At 47.3% G+C, this 23,072-nt stretch overlaps 1 protein-coding gene across 3 annotated transcripts in view; it reads right to left on the bottom strand.

Moving 5' to 3' along the window:
* LOC142588535 (uncharacterized) overlaps positions 1-23,072 on the bottom strand; it is a 198,515-nt gene that overhangs the window by 48,660 nt on the left and 126,783 nt on the right. For all 3 annotated transcript variants that reach the window (XM_075700375.1, XM_075700376.1, XM_075700377.1), the window contains exon 5: positions 14,182-14,297. In XM_075700375.1, the coding sequence (XP_075556490.1) occupies positions 14,182-14,297 (116 nt within the window). The remainder of the gene's footprint in view (positions 1-14,181; positions 14,298-23,072) is intronic.

The raw sequence follows: 23,072 nt of genomic DNA, 5'->3' as shown, positions 1-23,072 counted from the left end.
CAGGAGAGATACCAGAAGCGTGGAAGACAGCATGGGTGGTGCCAGTGCTCAAGTCCGGAAAGGATCCTGCAGACCTCACCTCATATCGGCCAGTATCGCTAACATCATGCGTATCAAAGTTGATGGAAAGACTAATATGTACGAGGTTAACATGGTATCTTGAGCAAGGAAATAGACTCCCATCATGTATGACCGGATTACGCCCACGGTTGAGTGCCCAGGACAGTGTCTTGGATCTACTAAGCCATATCGAGCACCATCGTGTAGACGGCCTTTCCACACTTGCCATCTTTATGAACGTTGCCAAGGCATACGACTGTGTGCTTCATACAGGCATCATCAACGGACTCCGAGCCATGGGCGTCTCGGGAAATGCTCTTCGATTCGTCCATGAATTTCTCAGTGATCGATGTGTCCAAGTTAAGCTCAGGAGTATAATGAGTGACAAGCGACGAATTTCCCTTGGCGTCCCACAAGGAAGTGTTCTATCTCCCTTGCTTTTTAACGTTGCCATGGCCAGCCTTCCAGATGCCCTGAAAGTAGGTCGGAAGGCAGTTAAAATGTCCATCTACGCAGATGAAATCTGCATTTGAATCTCGGGGTACCAACACAAACGTTTGGCCCGGATAGCCCAGGCCGCAATCTCCACTATCGATCGCCACTTATCGACGCTTGGCCTATCTTTATCAACAGAAAAATCTGCCTTCATGCATTTCCCGGGAGTGAGACGCAAGTCAACACGTCTGACGCTGAATATCAGAGGGCATTCAATTCTTCGTGCAACCTATGTTCGATTCCTGGGCGTCACCATCGACAAAAAGCTACTATGGCGTGGTGCGGTCGAAAGTGTTGTGGCTGCATCAGTGCAAAGAATCAACGCACTTCGACGATTGGCAGGTGTACGTTGGGGAAACAATCCTATATTCATGCTTAAACTGAACGCTGCACTGATAACAAGCCGCATTCTCTATCAGCTCCCTCTGATATCACCGTCATCGAGTCAATTCGGGCGCTTGGAGGCAGTGCACAGAAAGGGACTTCGCTTGGCGATGGGAGTTCCAACGGCGGCTTCAAACAAGAAAGTCACTAATGAGGCAGAGTCTCTTCCGCTCCGCCTCTTGGCATCTCAGGCCTTGCTGACGCAGCTATTAAGGCTGGGCGAGTCACGCGCAGCCACGGCGCTTCTCCGGCGGCTAAGAGCAAGAACTCGCTCACATTTCCATGCGGCGCTGAACACCATCCGATCTTTAGGATTGGAATGGCCTAAACGAAGTCGCTTTGACCCGCCATGGTCTTTTCCGGACGTTACCTGCAACCTCAATGTACCCCACCTACCGACGAAACACACCATTTCAACTGCCGAAGCCAAGTTTATTGTGCTGGACCACTTGAGCACTGTGTTTCAAAGCCATCTACAAGCGTACACAGACAGTTCGGTGTGCGCACAAACAGATAGCTGTACAGCGGCATTCTGCATACCATCCCTTGATGTGTCATGGTCTGGCCGACTGGATCGCGTAGTTTCCTCTACAACAGTAGAAAGCGCCGCAATCACCGCGGCTCTGCGGAAACTACGGGCCTTTTCTGCACGAGATGTCGTGGTGCTGACGGATTCCAAGTCAGCATTACAGAGATTACATCGGGGCCTACCTCTGGAGAAATTTACAAGGCAGTCGCTGGCACTGATTGACGACCTAACGAGCAAAAGATTTAACATAAGATTTCAGTGGATTCCATCACACGTAGGAATTGATGGAAACGAGGAAGCTGACGCCCTTGCACGCCTAGCGCTGACATGTGTCCCAAAAGTGAAAGCTCCAAAAGCTTTTCAAAACCCTAAGGGTGCAATTCGCCTTCACTTTAGAGAGATGCACAAGAATCCACACAAATCCTGTGTGACTCATGGTTTTACACACAAACAAGCGACGCTTTTATACCGCATCAGGACCGACTCCGCGTACACCCCAGCATGGTTGTTCAAGACTGGGCTTCGCGCTTCCCCACTCTGTGCTTTCTGTGGTGACATTGGCAACATCAAACATTTCATTTGGCTATGCCCGCAGTTTGACACAGAAAGAAAAACGATGGTCGACAACCTACAAAAAATCGGTCTCACGCACAGGACCTTTGAAGACGTTGTTTTCCCCGGAGGGCCCGCGGCATTCAGGAAGAGAGCTCACCGACTGCTGATAGCCTTCCTGCGAGACACGGGGCTCATCGACACCTGGTGACACACCCCTGATCTCAACTCGAAGGAGGATCAGGCGGAACAATTGCCGGCTATGTATGCCAGGCTAACCCCGCCTGCTTCAACATCACCACCACCACCACCACCACCTCCTCCTCCAGAAGTTCTGGCGCTATCTATCAAAGGATAAACGGTGTATATCAGAGATAAAAGTTTCGGGTGAAAGTATTGTTGACTCGACTGTCATTTCTAACAAATTTAATGCATTTTTCCAATCCGTGTTCACCCGTACAGTTTCGCATGCACTGTTACCATCATATGGCTATGATAGTCCTATGCCCGAGATAGAGATAACAGAGGACGAGGTTCTCTTGCATCGGCTAGATGTGAAGAAATCACCTGGTCTTGACCAACTACCCAATACCTTTTTGAGTAGATGTGCTCTATGGGTGGCCAAATATTTACATCATATTTTCGTTATATCTTTAAGCACTGCAGTCATTCCTGATGATTGGCGCTCGGCAAAAATCATTCCGGTGCATAAATCTGGCTCTCCTCTTAAAATAACAACTACAGGCCCTTGTCTTTAACTAGCACCTGTTGCAAAATGTTCAAACACATTATCTTTACGGCCCCATTATTACTTACTTAGAAAATAATAAATTGCTTTATGCGCAACAGCATGGCTTTAGATCTGGTTTATCTACTGTAACCCAACTTGTTGAAATAACTGATGAATTATTTGGTACACTCGATATAAAAGGCCAAACAGACGCTATTTTTTTTAATCTGTCAAAGGCATTTGATGTTGTTCCTCATACATATTTATTAACAAAACTAAAGGCAATTGGCATTGAACAGAAAGTAGTGGCATGGATTGAATCTTACTTAAGAGATAAAAAGCAGTGTGTTGCTATAAATGGGAGTGTCACCGAAGATTTGTATGTGTACTCAGGTGTTCCGCAGTGCTCGGTCCTCGGGCCTCTCCTTTTCTTGGTATATATTAATGATATTCACCTTTGCGTCGAACCACCAATCTAGATTAGACTATTTGCAGATGACTGTGTTGTACACACAGCCATAAATAACCGAGATGACCAAATTAAATTGAACAATTCTTTACACTCCATTGATGCATGGGGCGGAAGGTGGGGCTTAAGAATAAACACTTCCAAAACAGCTTCCATTACGTTTAGCAACAAAAAGAAACCCCTTGACTTTACTAACTCTTTAGGTAACGTTACCATCACAAGAACTGACAAAGTTAAATATTTAGGCATCACGCTTACCAATAATTTCAATTGGGAACCGCATGTTAAAAATGTCTGTCAGGGTGCACTACAGAAATTGTCGTTTTTGAAAAGGAAACTGCATAATACCCCTCCTGCAGTAAAACTAAATGCATACAAAGCACTAATACGACCAAAATTGGAGTATGCATCGGTTATTTAGAGCCCTTGCCAACAATACTTGATTAACAAAATCGAAAGAGTACAGAATTTAGCTTTGCGGTTTATTTATTCTGTTTACTCCTGTCACTCTAGTGTCAGCAACTTACGTAATAGGGCCAACCTAGAAAAACTTGAGCAGTGCAGGATAATATCTAGATTAACATTTATTTACCAACTTTATCACGAGAACTTCAAGCTATCACGGGAACAATATCTTCAGGATCCTTTCAAACGATCAGAGAGAATGCACCACATAAAACTATTAGACAGCCAGTCAGCCACATCAATGCTCACAAGTTCTCTTTATTTCCTCGAGCAATTTATTAGTGGAATACACTATCTGAGGAGGCAGTGAACTCCGCCTCGTTGGAATCATTTGTTCAATGTATTAGTAATATCAACTTTTGTTGAAATTCGAGTTCAAGTGGTGTACACTTTGAGTTGATAATATTGTTACGCATGAAAAAAACGAAGACCGGTGAACGTGCTTGCGGTCCCGAGTAGAGGAAGGAAGAAGAGAACGACGCTGAGTTGATTAACCAGCTGGCCGCTCTTGCGCTCACCTTCGCGACCTAAAGTGAACGGTCCCCTTCATCCGTAAGGGCTAAAAACGGTCTCCTTCGCACGTAACAAAGTGGTGGAAGTGCGGGGTACCGCTGACAACAACGGAACCGTCACTGCCACAGCTTCATCGAAGCCGTCGACTTGCCGGCCTCCCGCCATCAGCCGTGACCATCTTCGAGATGCCAGAAGAAGGAGCCGCTCCGAGGGCAGCGCCTAGCAGTCCACTGCCATACTACCGAGTTCCACCCACCTTCGGAGGCAAAGCGGGGGAAGATGCCGACGAGTGGCTCGTCCACTACAAACGAGTGAGCAAGTCCAACGGGTGGGATGCAACCGCTCAGCTCACCAATGTGGTGTTCTCCCTGACCGATACCGCCCTCGTGCGGTACGAGAACCACGAGGACGCGCTTACGACGTGGGAACATTTTGTTGACGAGCTAAAGGCGTGTTTTGGGGACTCAGTCGCCAAAAAGAAGCGTGCGGAGTAGACACTGTCTCAACGGGCGCAGCTACCAGGTGAGACATGCACAACATATATCGAAGAAGTATTAAAGCTGTGCAAGGTGGTCAGTGCTCGCATGTCGGAAGAAGATAAAGTCGGACATTTGCTGAAAGGAGTGGCTGAGGATGTGTACAATTTTCTAATTTGAAAGGAGAGCCTCAGTTCTGTGTCTGACGTCATTCGGCACTGCAGAACTTTTGAAACGCTCAAGATGCGCCGGATTGCGCCAAAGTTTCGTCGATTGGCAAACGTTACGACGGTTGCCAGTGTGGACACGAGTCCTTGCCTCGACCTTCCTTCCACCATCCGACAGATTGTCCGCGAGGAACTTTCCCGCCGCGAGGAGTTGCATTCAACTGCTGAGCACCATGGCGTGTACACGTCACGTGAGGCTATGACGACGCCACATTCGGCCCCTTGGCAACCGATGGTTACCGCAGCGGCCGTAGAGTACAGCGCAGCCCCACAGTCGAGGATGACAACACGCCCTCTGACTCCGCGCTATGACCAACGCGCTCAACGCACGCCTACTCGACGCCCAATGTATCGTCGTGACACACGCCACGAACCAACCCACTACACGCGGGAAAATGATAATATCCGCTTCATCGACGAACAACCAAGGTTTCGACCTCTCCCGGTGTGTTATTCCTGCGGTGTCCCGGGTCATATATCGCGGTTTTGCAACCAGCGTATGACCACGTGGTATGGCCAGCCCTCAGAGTTTTCTCGGCCCTCCGAACAGTCACACGGTGCCCCGTGGCCAGCACACGTATCATCTGGCGACGAGTATTGGCTCAGCAGCTCCCTGAATCGCCCCCCGGCATCTGACAAGAGTTTGACACCCCCACCGCAACGTCGTGCTCCCCGTTCTCCCTCACCGCGGCATCGCACCACGTCCCCTTCGTTACCGGAAAACTAGCTAGCGCGGCCGATGGAGGTGAGGTCGCTGGAGACATGCTACTGACAGAAATACCTCCTGTGTTGATGCTGAAAAACAAAGTGCGCGTTCTTGTAGATAATGTCCCTGTGATGGCTCTGGTGGGCACAGGCGCAACAATTTCTGTTATGAGTGTCTCTTTTAAACACTTGTTAGGGCGAAAGGTTTTGTTTAAATGGGACCAAGATTCAAAGTTCTGTGGAGTGAATGGCGAGCCGTTGCGACCTATTGGGGTGTGTAGTGCTGACGTGTTTTTGGGAGGCCATGTTATTACGACAGAGTTTATAATTATTCCTCGGTCGACCCATGATGTTATTCTCGGCATGGACTTCTTGCGGGAGTGTGGTACTACTGTCGGCTGCCGCAAAGGGAAAGTGGTGCGATTCCATCAGGACTCCTGGAGAAACCCGTAGATCGTGAAACTACACTGTGTGTTTGTGGTGATAGGGTCATACCTGCGTCATCTACCGTTTGCGTTCCCGTTGTCTGTTGCGGCGCCGATTCCGACAGCTTCTAAGCTACTGTAGAACCGATGCACTTTACCTGTGTGAAGAAGAATGTGTTGGTGCCACATTGTGTGGTGTCGATCAAAGGCGGACGCACTGGCTTATGGACAGTAAACTGTTCTAAGGAGCCCGTTATACTACCAGACGGCATGAAATTAGCCTTCGCCAGGGAACACGCGTCCTTATCAGTGGCTGAACTTACAGATGTGCCGGAAGAACCTGATGGCCACAGTTCAGAAACAGCCCTTATGTCGATGGTAAATAAAACGCTCAGCACGAGTGAACGCATAACGTTAGTGCGTGTGCTTTCGAAGCACGTTTCAGTATTCGACTTTGCGCAGAAGGACAAAATACCTGCGATCCCTGCGTCTCGAACGCGCCATACCATCAACACGGGTTCGGCAATTCCGATTAGACAAAAGCCATATCGTGTTTCACCATCAGAGCGCCAGATTATCAACGAACAAGTGCACGAAATGATGAAAAAGGAGTCGTACAAGAGTCAGCGAGTCCGTGGGCAGCTCCAGTGATTCCTGTTAAAAAAAAAGTTGGATCTTGGAGATTTTGCGTCGACTATCGCCGTTTGAATGCTATAACAAAAAAGGACGTGTACCCACTCCCACGTATTGATGACGCAATAGACTGCCTTCATTCCGCCTCTAACTTTTCCTCAGTAGATTTACGATCCGGCTATTGGCAAATTCCGATGCATCCTCACGACAAGGAGAAGACTGCCTTTGTAACCCCTGACGGGCTCTTCGAATTTAATGTGATGCCATTTGGATTGTGCAACGCTCCGGCAACTTTCGAGAGATTTATGGATACTGTTCTGCGCGGCTTGAAGTGGAACATCTGCATGTGCTACCTCGACGACGACGTCATCTTTGGCCGCACCTTCAGCGAACACAACTCGCGCCTGGATATTGTCCTGAACTGCATCAGAAACGCTGGTCTAGTTTTAAACTCTAAGAAATGCCACTTCGGTGAACGCCAAACCCTTGTGCTTGGGCACCTTGTCGACAAGGATGGCATCCGCCGTGATCCCCAGAAAACAGCAGCCATTGAAGCGTTCAGTGCACCGCACTCTGTCAAGGAGCTCCATAGTTTTCTGGGGCTTTGTTCCTATTTCCGCCGATTTATTCCTAAATTCGCCGACGTCGCGTATCCGCTGACATGCCTGCTACGAAAGGACACCCGTTTTGAGTGGACTCCGGTGCGACTCTTTTCGTCAGTTGAAGTTTCTGCTGACGTCACGACCGGTTCTTCAACACTTCAGTCCTTCAGCTCCGACGGAACTCCATACGGATGCCAGTGGCGTAGGTATTGGTGCCGTTCTAGTTCAACGCTACGGTGACCGCGAACACGTGATCGCATATGCAAGCCGCTCATTAAGTAGGCCCGAGCAGAATTACACTGTCACTGAACAAGAATGTCTCGCGGTAATATTTGCGGTTCAGCGGTTTCGTTCTTACCTGTATGGACGCCCCTTTACAGTGGTCACCGACCACCACTCATTGTGTTGGCTTGTGAATCTTCGTTACCCTTGTGGCCGCCTTGCGCGCTGGGCGCTCCGACTGCAAGAATACAGCTTCACCGTATCTTTAAGAGCGGTCGACGACACGCTGACGCGGACTGCCTCTCGCGTATGGCACTTAGCATCACGGACTGTGACGCCGACGACTTCGATCACCTCGTGGCTTCTGTGTCGCCCCGTTTTCCAGACTTCGACTGCTTCAAAGCCGAACAGCGAAAAGACAATAAATTAACACCGCTCTTCACGGCTGCGACCGCCTCGACGGCAGCAAACCATTTCTGTGTACGTGATGGACTACTGTATAAGAAGAACTTTTCCAGCACTGGCGCACGTTTCCTCCTAGTGGTACCGGAGAGCCTTCGCACAGCGATTCTGAGTGCTATGCACGATGACCCTACGTCTGGCCATTTAGGTTCGGCGAGGACGCTCTACCGGATTCAGGAGCGCTTTTATTGGCCTGGAATGCGACAGTCTGTTGAGACGTATGTGGCCAGCTGCATGCAGTGTCAGCGCCACAAACGGCCATCTACTGCTCCAGCTAGTCTCCTGCAGCTGATCCCGCCTCCAAGCACGCCTTTCCAACAAGTGGGCATTGACTTCGTAGGTCCATTTCCAAAATCAGCCAAGGGAAATCGTTGGATAGTTGTTTGCGTCGACTACCACACGCGCTACTGCGAGACGGCGGCCGTGCCCTCTGCAACTGCCACTGACGTTTCAACATTCCTGCTGCAATATGTGATCCTGCAACATGGTCCGCCTCGCGTGATCATCAGCGACCGTGGACGACAATTCACAGCGGACGTCGTAGAGGAGCTGCTTCGTTTGTGTGGATCCCTCTTGCGTCACTCGACACCATACCATCCAAAAACGAATGGGCTTACGGAGCGCACCAACCGAACAATTGTAAACATGCTATCCATGTATGTTTCATCCGACCACAAAAACTGGGATGACGTACTGCCTTTTATCACGTACGCGTTCAACACCGCCAAGCACGAGACTACCGGCTATAGCCCTTTCTTCCTGCTGTACGCACGGCCACCCCGGTACACAGTCGACACTGTTTTCCCTTTCTGTAGTCATGAAAATCCCACTGTCGCCGAGACTCTCTGCCTTGCTGAAGAAGCTCGTCGTATTGCTCGTTTGCGCACTTTGGCATCGCAGGACATATCGAAAGAACGCTACGACATTCGCCACCGTCCGGTAACCTATCGCCCTGGTGATTTAGTCTGGCTGTGTACTCTAGTACGGAAACGCGGGTTATGCCAAAAGCTTTTGGCCACCTACGATGGACCGTTTGTTATTGTTAACAAACTCACGGAAGCCACGTAGAACATAGCTCGCCTCACGGCGAGTGGTAGAAGAGCTGCCAGGACACAAGTGGTCCATGTTGCCCGCTTGAAATTGTTCACGTCAAGGCAAATGGATTAACTCGCCCGGCGGGCTTCGTCTGTGACGAGGGGAATGTTACGCATGAAGAAAACGAAGACCGGTGAATGTGCTTGCGGTCCCGAGTAGAGGAAAGAAGAAGAGAACGACGCTGAGTTGATTAACCAGTTGACCGCTCTTGCGCTCACCTTCGCGACCTAAAGTAAACGGTCCCCTTCATCCGTAAGGGCTAAAAACGGTCTCCTTCGCACGTAACAATATTGCCTTGTTCGAGTATTCATTTGTCATCTATATCCGGTATATTGCCATGTTTTTTTTTTACTTTTCTATGTATTATATCTTTGCAATTATGTCAAGTAATTAGTTTAAATTTACTTCTCTTGTTTGTATTCTTAGTATCCACTCCTGCATGGGCCCGAGAAGGGCCTGCAGTATCTGTAAATAAATATTTAAAAAAATGTCTTTTTGCTCCAATCTGTTCTGTTCAGTTCAGTTCTTGCAGAAGAAGCACTTGAAATACAGTCTGTATGCTCCCACTCAGTCTTCATGGGCCCACTCTTTACACTCCAGGCACTGAATCCAAACAGACTGGGATACATAGCGCAAAAAATGGCACAGGGACAAGCAGAACACAAGACGAGCGCTAACTTTCAACAATTTATTTATTGCAGCTGGTGAGTATATATATACTCACTGGGACGCCACTGCAATAGACACATTGAAGGGAAGGAGTAAAAAGAGTCATGTGACTACTATGCCCAAAAATTCAAGCTCTTTTCTTGATAAAAGCATAGACGGCGTGCTAACGCACTCGTCACCTGCTCTGGCTATCTCAGCTGCTTCCACAATTTCCCTCGTAATCTTATTCCTGTGGCGACAGACAACAATAGTTTGTTTCAAGAGCGGCAAGCATGGTGCCTTCGCGTCACATTTTCTACAATGGGCAGCCAGATGCCCATCTATTGCGATGCTCTCCACTTTGTTACTATGCTCCGCCAGACGCACGTTTAAACATCTGCCCGTCTGGCCCACGTAGTACTTCCCACACGAAAGTGGGATCTTATACACAACATTGCGAGTGCATGTAACAAAAGGATCTTTGTGCGCGGGAGCGCAACCAGGCTTTCGTTTCCTCATTGAACAGCTCAACACACTCAACCTCAAGAGTTTGTTAGGTGCTGTGAACACAACATTTACACCAGAATGTTGCCCAACCTTTTTTAGGCTGTGGGAAACCTTATGAAAGTAGGGAATTACCGCCACTTTTCGGTTGTCCCTTTCTTCTTTCCTTTCTCTTTCGTCACCCGCTCTCTGCTCATCGCTCATGCGTGAAGTTAGTTTCCTTTGACGATTCAGGCCTTCAGCAACCGAGATAATGATATGTCTCGGATAGTTCGCTGCTTCCAGACGAGCCACATGCTTACTAAGGCCCTCATCCAGCAAGTGAGCACATGACTTAGAGCGCGTGACAGGAAAGAACGTACGATACTTCTTTGCGCTATGTATCCCAGTCTGTATGTATCCCACCAACACGCCCAAACTTCTTCCCTGCTAAACTGAATCCAAACAGAGCCTGGTGCTGTGGCACTCCACAACTACTTGCAGATCAAGCACCGCCAGTCCTTCTTTCAGCTATTGTTGCACTTTGTTGAATGTTTCCCCTTTACTGGCTCATTCAATGAATGAAGACTGGATCTGTCCTCACGAGTCTTCTTTGCCTTTTCCTGTCTTCTAAATGCAGAGCTGCATGGCCATTTCGTGGCTTTCATCATTGTCAACTTGTCTTTGTGAGGCAATGATGTTAGAACTGTGCTAGCTTCGGAGTTCCTTGCTTTGGTTTTTCTTAACCTTAGTATTCGAGAAATCTCCTGGAAAGTAACACCTGTCGGAACAGTTTGCTTGTTGTTCTTGGTGCTTCTCGACAAGGTTATGTGGGCATTATTGCCTTCATCTTTTTCTACATTCTCTCCTGTTAAGCTGGTGGACAGCGGCTCATCAAACTCAGGGTCATGTAGAACAGTGTGGGAAAACGGCCACACACTACCCTTCTGAAACACAGCATTAATGTTGCTGATACAGTAAAACCTGGTTAAACCGTACCCACTTTAAACAGTAGTTTCGTTTTAAAAGTAGTAAAGTCAAATCCCCGACTCAGTGGCCATTGAAAATAATGCATTTTGTATCCGCATAAACAGTACCAGCTTATTGCGTACATATTGCTTAACAATTATTGGCTAACATATTGGTCGTGCAATCACGGCGGTGCGTCGTCCCCATCGGGCAGCCCGGCAGAACAACCAGCCTCAGAGATCAGAACAACGGCCTCCAAGCGTCCTGTGCATTTGTGCGTGAAGCCACATCAACATCCTTTCAGCGCCGTGCCAGAGAGCATTGTGGCATTGTACAAGCGAGGACTCGTGTCATGCCGAAGCTCGAATAAAAATACACCAGGTGCTCAGCATTCGTGCTATCAAACATGGCAAGAAGAAGACAGTGCTGGCACGCGACAGGGATCTACCGTTGACTATGGTGTGTGGCATTTGGAATGCGAAGAAGCTGCACGGCAGGGCTGCTGCAACCGCGAAAAGATGTCGACTAAGAGGTTCGACTTTTCGCCATGGTTGCCTCTGTTGTTGCCTAAGTGTCGCTAACGACAATCATGAGGACGACACGGAAAGCAACAGCACGGGTGACTCAGGCTCGACAGTGGCAGAAGCTGCACGTTACGTCAGCCTCATGAATGCAATCGCTGCGACGAGAACAACTCCCCGCAATGAAAAAGGTGCCCCGCGACTTCTGCAGTGCTACCGCACCAGTGCACGGAGAATATGCAATGCCAACGAGGAATCTGCTATGCAAGTGTTTGTGGAGAAGAGGTGGCTGGCTCAAATGAAAAGAGACTTTTTGTCACGCGAAGTGAATAAATACTGCATGTTTTTGCCCCTTCATCACACTCTCTCTGAGTTCCGTTTTTGACACATAAGTGGGCGAGCTCATGCTATTTCAGTTAAACAGTACTACTATTTAGCATGTACTTTTTCCGAGCTCTGGCCAACTACGGTTTAACAAGGTTGCCCAATCTTTCAAAAGCCTTTGCCACTGACCCACAAACGTGGTCCATCATGATTCGTTCCCTTAAGTGGCTAATCGAGCATTCACGGGAGACATTATTGTATGCTGCTTTGAATGCCTTGAAAAAGCTGACATCAAGCGGTTGTAGCTTAAGCATCAGCAAGTGATCCAGTTGTCCCTGCCATTCACCCAACCACTATCTAACACACACTGCACTGTGCCAAAGGGGGCTTGTGCTGTCAGTGGCTGTCTAAGGTGCTTGCGAGGGAATACCATTGTGGAAGGAATAAGTCCACCCTCTCTCCCCACTTGTTAGGTCCTTCTACCTGTTGAACTAATAGAGTGTTTTAGTTGAGCGTCTTTAGTACGCTCCGCTCCGAGCTGCCCCGCTAAGCCACAGCGGAGCGGCGGCGATTTTCACGTTTTAGTTACACGTTTAGCGTAGCGGAGCGAACCTTTCGTAGTAGCAGCGTCCCCTGGCCAAATTCAGGGTAATGAAAGAAAATAAAAACACCTTATGATCCTCTTATACAATAAAACGTATATATGTATATATATAACTATTCATCCATGAAGTGTCTAGACGTGCGCTTGTAATGCGTTACCGGTCCATTTTATCCAATGCAAAATAAAGCGCCGTCTTGGGGAAAGCCACGTGTTAGCCAGCGCGCTTGCTTTTTGCATCCAATCCAATCCGTTCTGACGCCAACGCTAGCCAAAGCGCTGCGAGGCACGCTCCGCTCAGGCAGCTTGTGTTCCTCGCTCCGCTAGCCCGCTTACGGCTAAGCGGACGGCGCATGCGCATTCGCGCTTCCGCTCCGCTTAACTGCTTAGCGGAGCGTAAACGCGCTCAACTAAAGCTCTCTAATAACTCTAGAAGGGTTATGCACGTTTTTGACACCAGTTTCATCTAAACTGAATATTCAAGAGGGTGTCAGCTTCTCGAATTCCTTCTGGTTTTTGAAGCAACAGAATTTATTTGTGCCACTTCAAGAAAGAATAAAGCCAGTATTTACCCACTACTTTCCTTTCTCTGTTTAATAGGTGCTTGAGGGCAATTGCTTCGCAATAAATATACATTTGTACAAAACTCGAGCACAGCTCGCCCCATACATAGGATGTGTTCGATGAGCTGCTTTACTTGTACACCAGATAAAACTTGCCGTTTTGATCCCAACACGCATTTGTGAAGCGCTTGGTTTTCAATCTCTTCCCATTTCCTCACGTGTCTGTGGAGAGCTTACTTGGGGACATCGAACAACCTCACAGCAGCACCAATGGAGTGAGTCTGGCCCTGAACAGCTTCTAATGCATCTCTGATGTCGTTTTAAGCCCGGGAAGCTATAGATGATTTTCTCTGTTACATAGAGACTACCATAAATAGAAACATATAAGATAATGCATAAACAAGCGACTGGTGTGGTAAGAAACACTTTGTGCTGATTGAATGCCTTCTTGTTATGTATGCCTGTTTTGAAATGTCCCCATTAAAATAATTCCCCCATTCAACCCACTGCACTTGCAGAACTAAAATTTTGGCAGCATGTGGCTACTGGTAAAAAGCAACACTATAAATACTGAAGTTGCTGTAGTGAAGCTGGAGTAGGTCCATGGACACAGCTTCGAAAATTTCACCGAGCAGAATTTCACCCCTTTTGGCAGGTCACGAGATCGTTGACAACCACTGCAAATTTTTTCCCACCCGAGTTCTTCGAGCAATCACAAACTTTTCTTATAGTGAGAAATGGACAACTACCGGCATGTATCAGTGAAGTGGGAAGCAAAAAATGTACTTCCCAGTTTTAGTGATAGATGGCAGCAAAGTCAAAATGTCCCGTCTTGCCCTGTCTCAGTTTGCCCTGCCTTACCCTACTATGAACACAAAAAATTGCAATGGATTTTAAAGAGGGTAATGCTTTCTTCGACAATAATTATGGACAGTTTCAATTGAAATTTTCTGTCACTCAAGCTGTAGACCTTGGCACCAAATGAAGCAACACTGCGCAGCTAATCATGGAAAGTGCACTGCTCTAACCTTGAGTAGTGGTCGGGTGAAAGGTGACACCACGCCACAGAGGTACAATGCGCCGCTGCTGCGGCCGATTCAGTTCGCGCACTGTGCGGTGGGATGGCGACACCTTGGCCTTGTGCCTGGAAACATGAAAGCAAGCAAGACACACGGGAAAAGAAATTATCTGTGGTGCTAACGTGATCAATCTTTTCTATCTTTATTTTTATATATGGTGTGCAAGCTCTCAACCACCTTGCAGGTACACCCTTGTGTAAAGTTCCCAAAGCTTGAAGTTTGTTATGCAAAGAAGGTGAGGCGCGCAGACAAGACACAAGAGAAGAGAAGTGGACAACACGAACACCGACTATCAATTGAAGGGAGCACTGAGGCGAAAAAAGAAAAGACACAAAACTCATCTGTGCAAGCTCTGTAATGGTACCACCACGTGTCAGTTGGGTACATGTGCCGGTCTACGTGAGGGATAGCTGTTAAGGCACTTAATCTCTTCCTTTTGTAAAGTAATCGAAGGCTGACTGCCGCACACACTTCCACCATTATAGATATGCCATGACTCTACCATAAGACGCGTATCTTCATTCTTGTGCCTGTACAATATAGTGCATTCATCTAATTCTGGCGTGCAGTTACAATCTTGGCAATGTAGGGAAAGATTAGAAGGCGATCAACCGGTTAACGACCTTTTATGTTCCATTAGCCTCTGATTGATACACCACCCCGTTTGCCCTACGTAGAACTGGCCACAGATAAAGGGAACGTTATAAACCACACCTACACAACAGTCAGTAAAACTGTTGTTATTGTGCATCACAGGACAAATATCGGTTCTTTTTTTGCCTTTTACCTGCTCCTTCTTCCTCTGCACGGCAGCGCATATCTTACCTAGCTTACTAGGGAGCAGTGAAAGCAACATTACCGTCATATCTACTTTCAACTTTTTTAAGCCTGTGCGATACTGAATGAATGTACGGAATAGCCACTACTCTTTTTTTGCTATTACTGCTTTCTATAATTACGTCCGTCTCCCTCAAAACCGAATTCTTTTGGAGTTCAGCCACAGTGGCCACTGCTACGCCAGGATAACCTGCTTCTAATAGGCGCCGGACCTGTGCATTAAAACTGGCACTCATTATGTGCATGCAGGATCTGGTGAGAGAAGACTTAAGGCATGACATGGAAATTCCGTTTTTTACTACTTTGGAATGCTTGGATTGAAAGTTTAACACCGGCTTTGAAGATCTTGGGGAGTACTGTCAACAGTTTTATGAAGATGTGGAATTTGCAATGAGAAAAGTGCCAACTCAGCATACTGCAGCAATGGGCAACTTCAATGCAAAACTGGGGCAAAAGCAGGCTGGTGAACAAGCGATTGGCAACTACGACGTCGATTCTAGGAACGCTAGAGGAGAGATGCTGGTAAAATTCGCAGAAAGGAATAAGCTGAGAATAACGAACACCTTTTCCAGGAAGCATAGCAACAGAAAGTGGACCTGGAAAAGCCCTAATGGTGAAACAAGAAGTGAAATTGATTTCATACTTTCTGCCGATTCAAGCACAGTGTTAGGTAGGGTAATGTGCAGTGATCCTAGGTTAGCGAGGTCTAGGATTTACCTCAATTTGAAGAGAGAAAGAGCAAAATTGGTCATAAGGAAACAGGCCAACCTAGATGCAGTAAGGGTAAAAACAGACCAATTAAGGCTAAGACTCGCAAACAAATATGTAGCCCTTATAACAGAGAGATGAAGATGACATAGAGGTAACAAATGAAACCGTAATGAGGCTGGCGTCAGAAGCAGCAGTTGAAGAGGGAGGTAAGGCACCAAGGCAACCAGTAGGCAAGCTCTTCCAAGTAACAAAGACCTAATAAAGAAACGACAAAGAATGAAAGTGTCCAACTCAAGAGATAAGATAGAATTCGCGTAACTGTCAAAACTGAACAACAAGGCGAAAATAAGTGACATTCGAAATTATAATGTGAGAAAGACTGAAGAAGCCGTAGAAAATGGACACAGCCTGAAATCAGTGACAAGGAAACTTGGCATAGGACAAACCGAGATGTATACACTGAAAGATAGGCAGGGTAATAATGTCATCGGCAATATTGAAGACATGGTTAAAGCAGCGGAAGAATTCTCTACTGACCAGTACAACACCACAGCAGCCACAATACCTCCATTCAAAGTAGTAATGAACAGGTTACACAGGCTTCCTCTATAACTAGTGATGAAGTAAGAAGGGCCTCACAAGACATGAAACGAGAAAAAGTGGCAGGAGAAGATGGAATAACAGTCAATTTAATCAAAGATGGAGGAGACATCATGCTTGAAAAGCTTGTGGCCTTTTATACAAGATGTCTCACGACTTCAAGGGTCCCAGAGAACTGGAAGAATGCCAACATTATACTAGACCACAAAAAGGGAGACACTAAAAAATCGAAATATTATAAGCCCGTTAGCTTACTACCAGTATTATAAAATATTCACCAAGACAATTTCTAACACAGTAAGGGCAACATTTCAGTCAACAAGATAACAGGCTGGCTTCAGGAAGGGATACTGAACAATGGATCCCATCCATGTAATCAATCAGGTAATCGAGAAATCTGCAGAGCACAATCAGCATCTCTATATGGCTTTCATAGAATACAAGAAGGCATTTCATTTCATTCAGTAGAGATACCAGCAGTTATCGAGGCAATACGTAATCAAGGACTACAGGACTCTTACGTAAATATCTTGGAAAATACGTACACAGATTCCACAGCTACCGTAATTCTCCACAAGTAGAAAAATACCTATAAAGAAAGGAGCCAGACAAGGAGACACAATCTCTCCCATGCTATTCACTGCATGCTTGGAAGAAGTATTCAAGCTATTCAAATGGGAAGGCTTAAGAGTAAGGATCAATGGCGAATATCTATGCAACCATCGGTTTTCAGATGACTTTGTTCTGTTCGGCAACACTTTAGACGAGTTACAACAAATGATTGAGGACCTTAACAGAGAAAGTGTAAGAGTGGGGTTAAAGATTAATATGCAGAAGACAAACATAATCATGAATAGCCAGGCAAGGGAACAAAAGTTCAGGATCGCCAGTCAGCTTCTAGAGTCTGTGAAGGAGTATGTTTACCTAAGTCAAGTAATCACAGGGAACCCTGACCATGAGAAGGAAATTCACAGAAGGATAAAAATGGGTTGGAGTGCATACAGCAGACATTGTCATCTCCTGACTGGCAGCTTACCATTATCACTGAGAAGGAAGGTGTATAATTACTGCATTTTACCGGTGCCAACATATGAGGCAGAGACTTGGAGACTGACAAAGAAGCTTGAGAACAAGTTAAGGAATGCACAAAGAGCGATGGAACGAAGAATGTTAGGCGTAACTTTAAGAGACAGGTAGAGAGCGTTGTGGATCAGAGAGCAAACGGGGATAGCCGATATTCTAATTCACATTAAGAGAAAGAAATGGAGCTGTGCAGGTCCCGTAATGCGCCGGTTAGATAACCGTTGGACCATTATGGTTACAGAATGGGTGCCAAAAGAAGGGAAGTGCAGTTGAGGACGGCAGAAGACTAGATGGAGTGGTGAAACTAAGAAATTTGCAGGTGCAAGTTGGAATCTGTTGGCACAGGACAGGGGTAATTGGAGATCACAGGGAGAGGCCTTCGTCCTGCAGGGGACATGAAACAGGCTGACAATGATGATAATAATTTTGTGAACCTTACTTTGTGAATTTTGTGAACCTCCTTGCTTTTTTGTTCAGCCTACAATAGCGTTTTTTTGTGTTTTTTTCCTGGCCTCAGACTTTCGGGGGTAGGCTTAGATTCGGGGCCAGCCTAGATTTTAGTAAATATGGCAACTGCTAGCAATACTGTCTGTACTTTAACCTTGGGCACTTAGTGCCTTCCCGGCAGGAACGCTGCGGCATGCAGAGAGGCGCCCGCCACTTTGACTGGAATATATTGGATGCTTAGCATTAAAGAAAGGACATGACATCTCCTTTCTTTGGATGGATAGATGATGACTATTGCTGTGGGACAAGATAAACACCAAAGGGTGTAGAGTTTCTTTCTTATAAGGTAACCCCATATGTGTACTTTCTTGTGTTATTAAAGAAGTTTACACCATCTGGGGCTTACCTTTCTTCCACAACGATAATCATCTGTCCTGCTTTCGTTTCCTTTCTCAGTGGTTGTCAAGCCAGTTTAAGATTTATTTTATTATTAAGATAAATAAAGTAAATAAGATTTGGGGAAATTTTTGGACTAGAAAAAGGGCAGTGCTGGAGCTGTTTAGGAGCAGCTGTACCAGCCTATTGGAGCAGTTTTGGAGCAGAAAAGTTCACCTTTTGGGAGTAGCCATTTGGTGCAACTCGTCATTACTGCGCAGTCAGTAAGCATTGCTCAACAATAAACGAAGATGCAAGGCCTACAGTCAGCAGCAGCTAATTGAGCTTGTCTCTCAATGCACAGTATATGTCACATGGCATGTTGTGAACAGTTTCATTTATATAGGTAATAAGCTTTTGTGAACAAATATGTAAAATTGTGCAAGTTAGCAAGAGCAAACCTACGTGGCCAGGCCTATGACAGACAAATATTACAACTTTGCAGAATTTTACGTCAGGCATAAGACAAAAAAGTGACGTAAAATGTCTTATTTTTGTTCCAAATTACAAATGTGCTTTCATATGCTTTGCTAAAATACACAAAACATGTATTGCAACAAATAACAATGCTCCACAATAACTATGCTCGAAGCTACAAAAGACCAAGGAGCCTCTATGAACGGCATCCGAAAGGACATACCACCATACGGTGTGTAGCAAAGGTGGCGAGGATGGCTGTGAACAATGGTTCTACAATCCCAAACACTCGCTTTCATTGTAAGGTGCATTGCGGCTTTCCGAGTTTCACGCAATCTTTGCAAATGGATGAGTCAATTCGGCACCTAACTTCTTATAACTTTAGTTGCCCACACCCGATAGACCCGACAAAGCAGTGCACAATTAGGCCTCACGACCAAGTTAGTGTGCCCATGACGAAAATTCGTTGTTGGGCGATGTAGTACAGGCCGCAAGCTGTTGGGGAAAGCTTGCCGCTGATATATCTTACATGAGTGGCTAATTGGTTCCGAGATCACACACATATGGATTTTCGACAGCTGTTGAAGCGCTGTTCAGGCGCACGGAGATCAGCTAGAAAATACCATGAGCACATATAGAAACTCACCTGTGTGCTTAATGAATCCAAGTGTGTGAACATGTGTATCAAATACGATCTGGGTGCCTTCCGATGGCTAATTGCTCCTATCTTCGCACATAGTATCGCATTTTTCACAAGCACTGTTTTGTTTTATCTGTGTGGTTGACACGGATGATCATTGTACCCACACAGACTGAGTGTCGTGGATAGGCTGCATGCAAGGAACAGATTTCATTCAGCCGGATGTTTCACCGAATCTTCGAAAAATGGAATGGCAGATAATAAATTCACAAATTAGATTATTTGAACATTCACTAGTTGGTTTGTATTCATATACTTGAGCATGTGCACACCCATACTATCATTTTATAGCTCTAAGCAAGTGAAAATACTGAATTTTGGCACAGTTGGCATAAGGTGCACTTGCTGGAAGATGCTACAAGAAAAAAAAAATTATTATTTGTACTAAAGATATCAAAATACTGCCATTCATAGAGTTTCTTTATGTAGATTTCAAATATGTCATTGGTTTTTGTGTAAGTGCTATATATTGTCACAGTCGGTAATGTGGAAAGAAGACGACGCTGATGGTGGTCCTGGAGACGACGAAGAAGTGTTTTAGCAAGATCAATGCTCTACGCTTGTTGGCTCAGCCATTAAAAGCTACCTGTAAATAGACGAACGCTTCTTCCTTCCCGTAACATCATTGGTGGACGTGCGGGGTAATCGAGCAAAACGGAGCTCCGCAGCGGACGTAACCTGGCCGCCATGTCTTCCGAAGGAGACAGTTCAACCGCGGCCCCGTGTCGCCCCCGACAGTCATCCTGGCCCAGCCTCGCGACCCTGGCATGTTTTCCGGGATTGACAACGTTGACGTCGATGACTGGTTACAGAATTATGAACGGGTCAGCGCATACAACCGGTGGGATAACACGCTTATGCTGGCTAATGTAATATTCTACCTCAAGCAAACAGAACGGGTCTGGTTCGAAACACATGAAGAAGAGATTACGAGTTGGGACCAGTGCAAACAGAAGCTTAGGGATTTGTTCGGCAAACCCGTCGGCCGCCAACGTGCTGCAAAGAAGGACCTTGGGACCCGTGTACAGACGTCCACTGAATCGTACGTGGCCTATATCCAGGACGTCCTCGCTCTTTGCCGCAAAGTAGATAACAATATGGCAGAGGCAGACAAGGTCAGCCACGTCTTAAAGGGCATCGCGGACGACGCGTTTAACCTGCTTGTTTATAAGAACATCACAACGGTCAATGAGATCATTAACGAATGTCGCCGCTTTGAAGACGCGAAGAGTCGCCGCATAGTTCAACAGTTTACGCGCCTACCTAATACCGCAGCTTCGTCGACGTGCGAAGACATTTGTCCACCGCGTGAGCCCACCTCCTCCAAGAACGTCGTCCGTATCGTTCGGCGAGAAATCGAAGCAGCGTCTCCTGCCACGCCTGTGACGCAGTGCTTTGACGATTCCCGGCCGCTTGTGTCACTCATTCAGTCGGTCATTCGCCAAGAACTTGCGAATGTAGGTCTTCCATCCATCTGCTCCGCCAGCCGTCCTGACTTTGCTTCGTCTGCTGCCTCTGCCCCTGTTCACCGGAGCCAATACGGTCCGTATCCGAGCTATCGCAACCCGGCCGAATGGCGCACCCATGACGATAGACCCATCTGTTTTTACTGTGGACGTATGGGCCACATCTCCCGCCACTGTCGAAGTTCCTGGCCAGCCCACTCACGACCAAGCTTTCCCGCCTACCGCCGCTCCCCACTGAATCCTCGCCCGCCATCACTCTCCACCGAGGTTGAAGACGCACCTGACAACGCTCGAGCCACCGCGACCAGCCGATCGCCATCACCACATAGTCGCCGCTCCCGTTCGCCCCAGCTGCGTCGCTCTCCATCCCCAGCTTACCGTCGCCGCTCTCCGACGGGAAACTAACTGGGGCAGCTCCTGGAGGTGACGCTGCTCTAGAACACCGGCCTGAAATTCCTCTGCTGACCCTGCCTACTAATCGGAACCTTCTGGACGTGGACGTGGATGGTTTGCCCGTTACAGCACTCATCGACACTGGAGCCCAAATTTCCATCATGAGTGCGGAGCTTCGAACGCGCTTGAAAAAGGTACTTACCCCTGCTCCGACTCGACTGCTCCAGGTCGCCGATGGTGGAACTCCGGCTGTGCTTGGAATGAGTACTGCTCGTGTCAGTGTCGCCGGTCGCCACACGTCCGTTTTGTTTAGTGTGCTTGAACGTTGCCCTCATAATGTGATCCTCGGACTCGACTTTTTGTCCGCCCATTCTGCTCTGATTGACTGTTCCGCCGGTGTCGTACAACTTGACTTACCCCTACCTGTTCCCATTGACCTTCCTGCTCAAGCTCCAGCTCAGCTTTGTTCCGCGGATTTTATACGCCTGCCATCTCTTGCAGCAACCTTCATCCCTGTTTTAGCCAGCCCACCTGTACCTGATGGAGACTATGTCCTCACTCCCGCGACGTCAGTCCTGCTTTCTCACAATGTCTCCTTCCCACACACCATCGTTTCTGTTGCGGACAATCAGACATGTCTTCCGATCCTAAATTTCGGACAGTGCCCGCAAGTAGTTCCTCGAGGCATGTCTCTTGCCACGTTGTCACCAACGCACGAGTGCCACATTTCTGCTCTATCTGTTGCGCCGTCTTCGACCACTGCTCATTCTGCGCCTTCTGCATCAGCCCCGACCGATGACTTTACAAAGATGATTGCACCGGACCTCTCCACCCAACAAGCCGCACAGCTCCGTGGCCTCCTCCAGTCCTACTCCGACATTTTCGATCTGAACGATCGCCCTTTGCGTCAAACTACGGTCGTGACGCATCGGATAAATACCGGCGATGCAGCACCTGTTCGCAGACGCCCATACCGGGTGTCGCCCTCTGAACGACAAGTTATCCAGAGCGAGGTTGACAAGATGCTTGCCAAAGGGATTATTGAACACTCTTCCAGTCCGTGGGCGTCCCCTGTTGTTCTCGTCAAAAAGAAGGATAACAGCTGGCGATTCTGCGTTGACTATCGTCATCTAAACACGATCACCAAGAAAGATGTGTATCCACTTCCCCGCATTGACGATGCTCTGGATTGTCTCCACGGTGCCACTTATTTTTTATCTATAGACCTTCGCTCTGGATATTGGCAAATTGCCGTGGATGACATGGACCGTGAAAAGACCGCATTCGTCACACCAGACGGCCTATATCAGTTCCGAGTAATGCCATTTGGCTTGTGCAATGCCCCGGCGACCTTTGAACGGATGATGGACATGCTCTTGCGTGGTTTGAAATGGTCCATCTGTTTGTGCTACTTGGATGACGTCATCGTCTTCTCTTCAACTTTTGCGACACATCTTGAAAGACTTTCATCTGTTCTTTCTGTTTTTCGCACCGCTGGCTTACAGCTCAACTCGTCCAAGTGCCACTTCGGTCACCGCCAAATAACTATGCTCGGACACCTTGTCGATTCGTCAGGCATTCGCCCCGACCGCGCTAAAGTTCATGCTGTGCAGAATTTCCCTGTACCAACTCGTGCCAAAGATGTTCGCAGCTTTATGGGCCTTTGCTCTTACTTCCGCAGGTTTGTGGAAAATTTCGCCCATGTTGCCCGTCCCCTGACTGACCTCCTGAGGAAAGACGTTCCTTTCTAA

Source organism: Dermacentor variabilis, chromosome 7 (assembly GCF_050947875.1).
Source record: "Dermacentor variabilis isolate Ectoservices chromosome 7, ASM5094787v1, whole genome shotgun sequence".
Classification (NCBI taxonomy): Eukaryota; Metazoa; Arthropoda; class Arachnida; order Ixodida; family Ixodidae; genus Dermacentor; species Dermacentor variabilis.
This window is presented reverse-complemented; position numbering and strand designations above follow the sequence as displayed.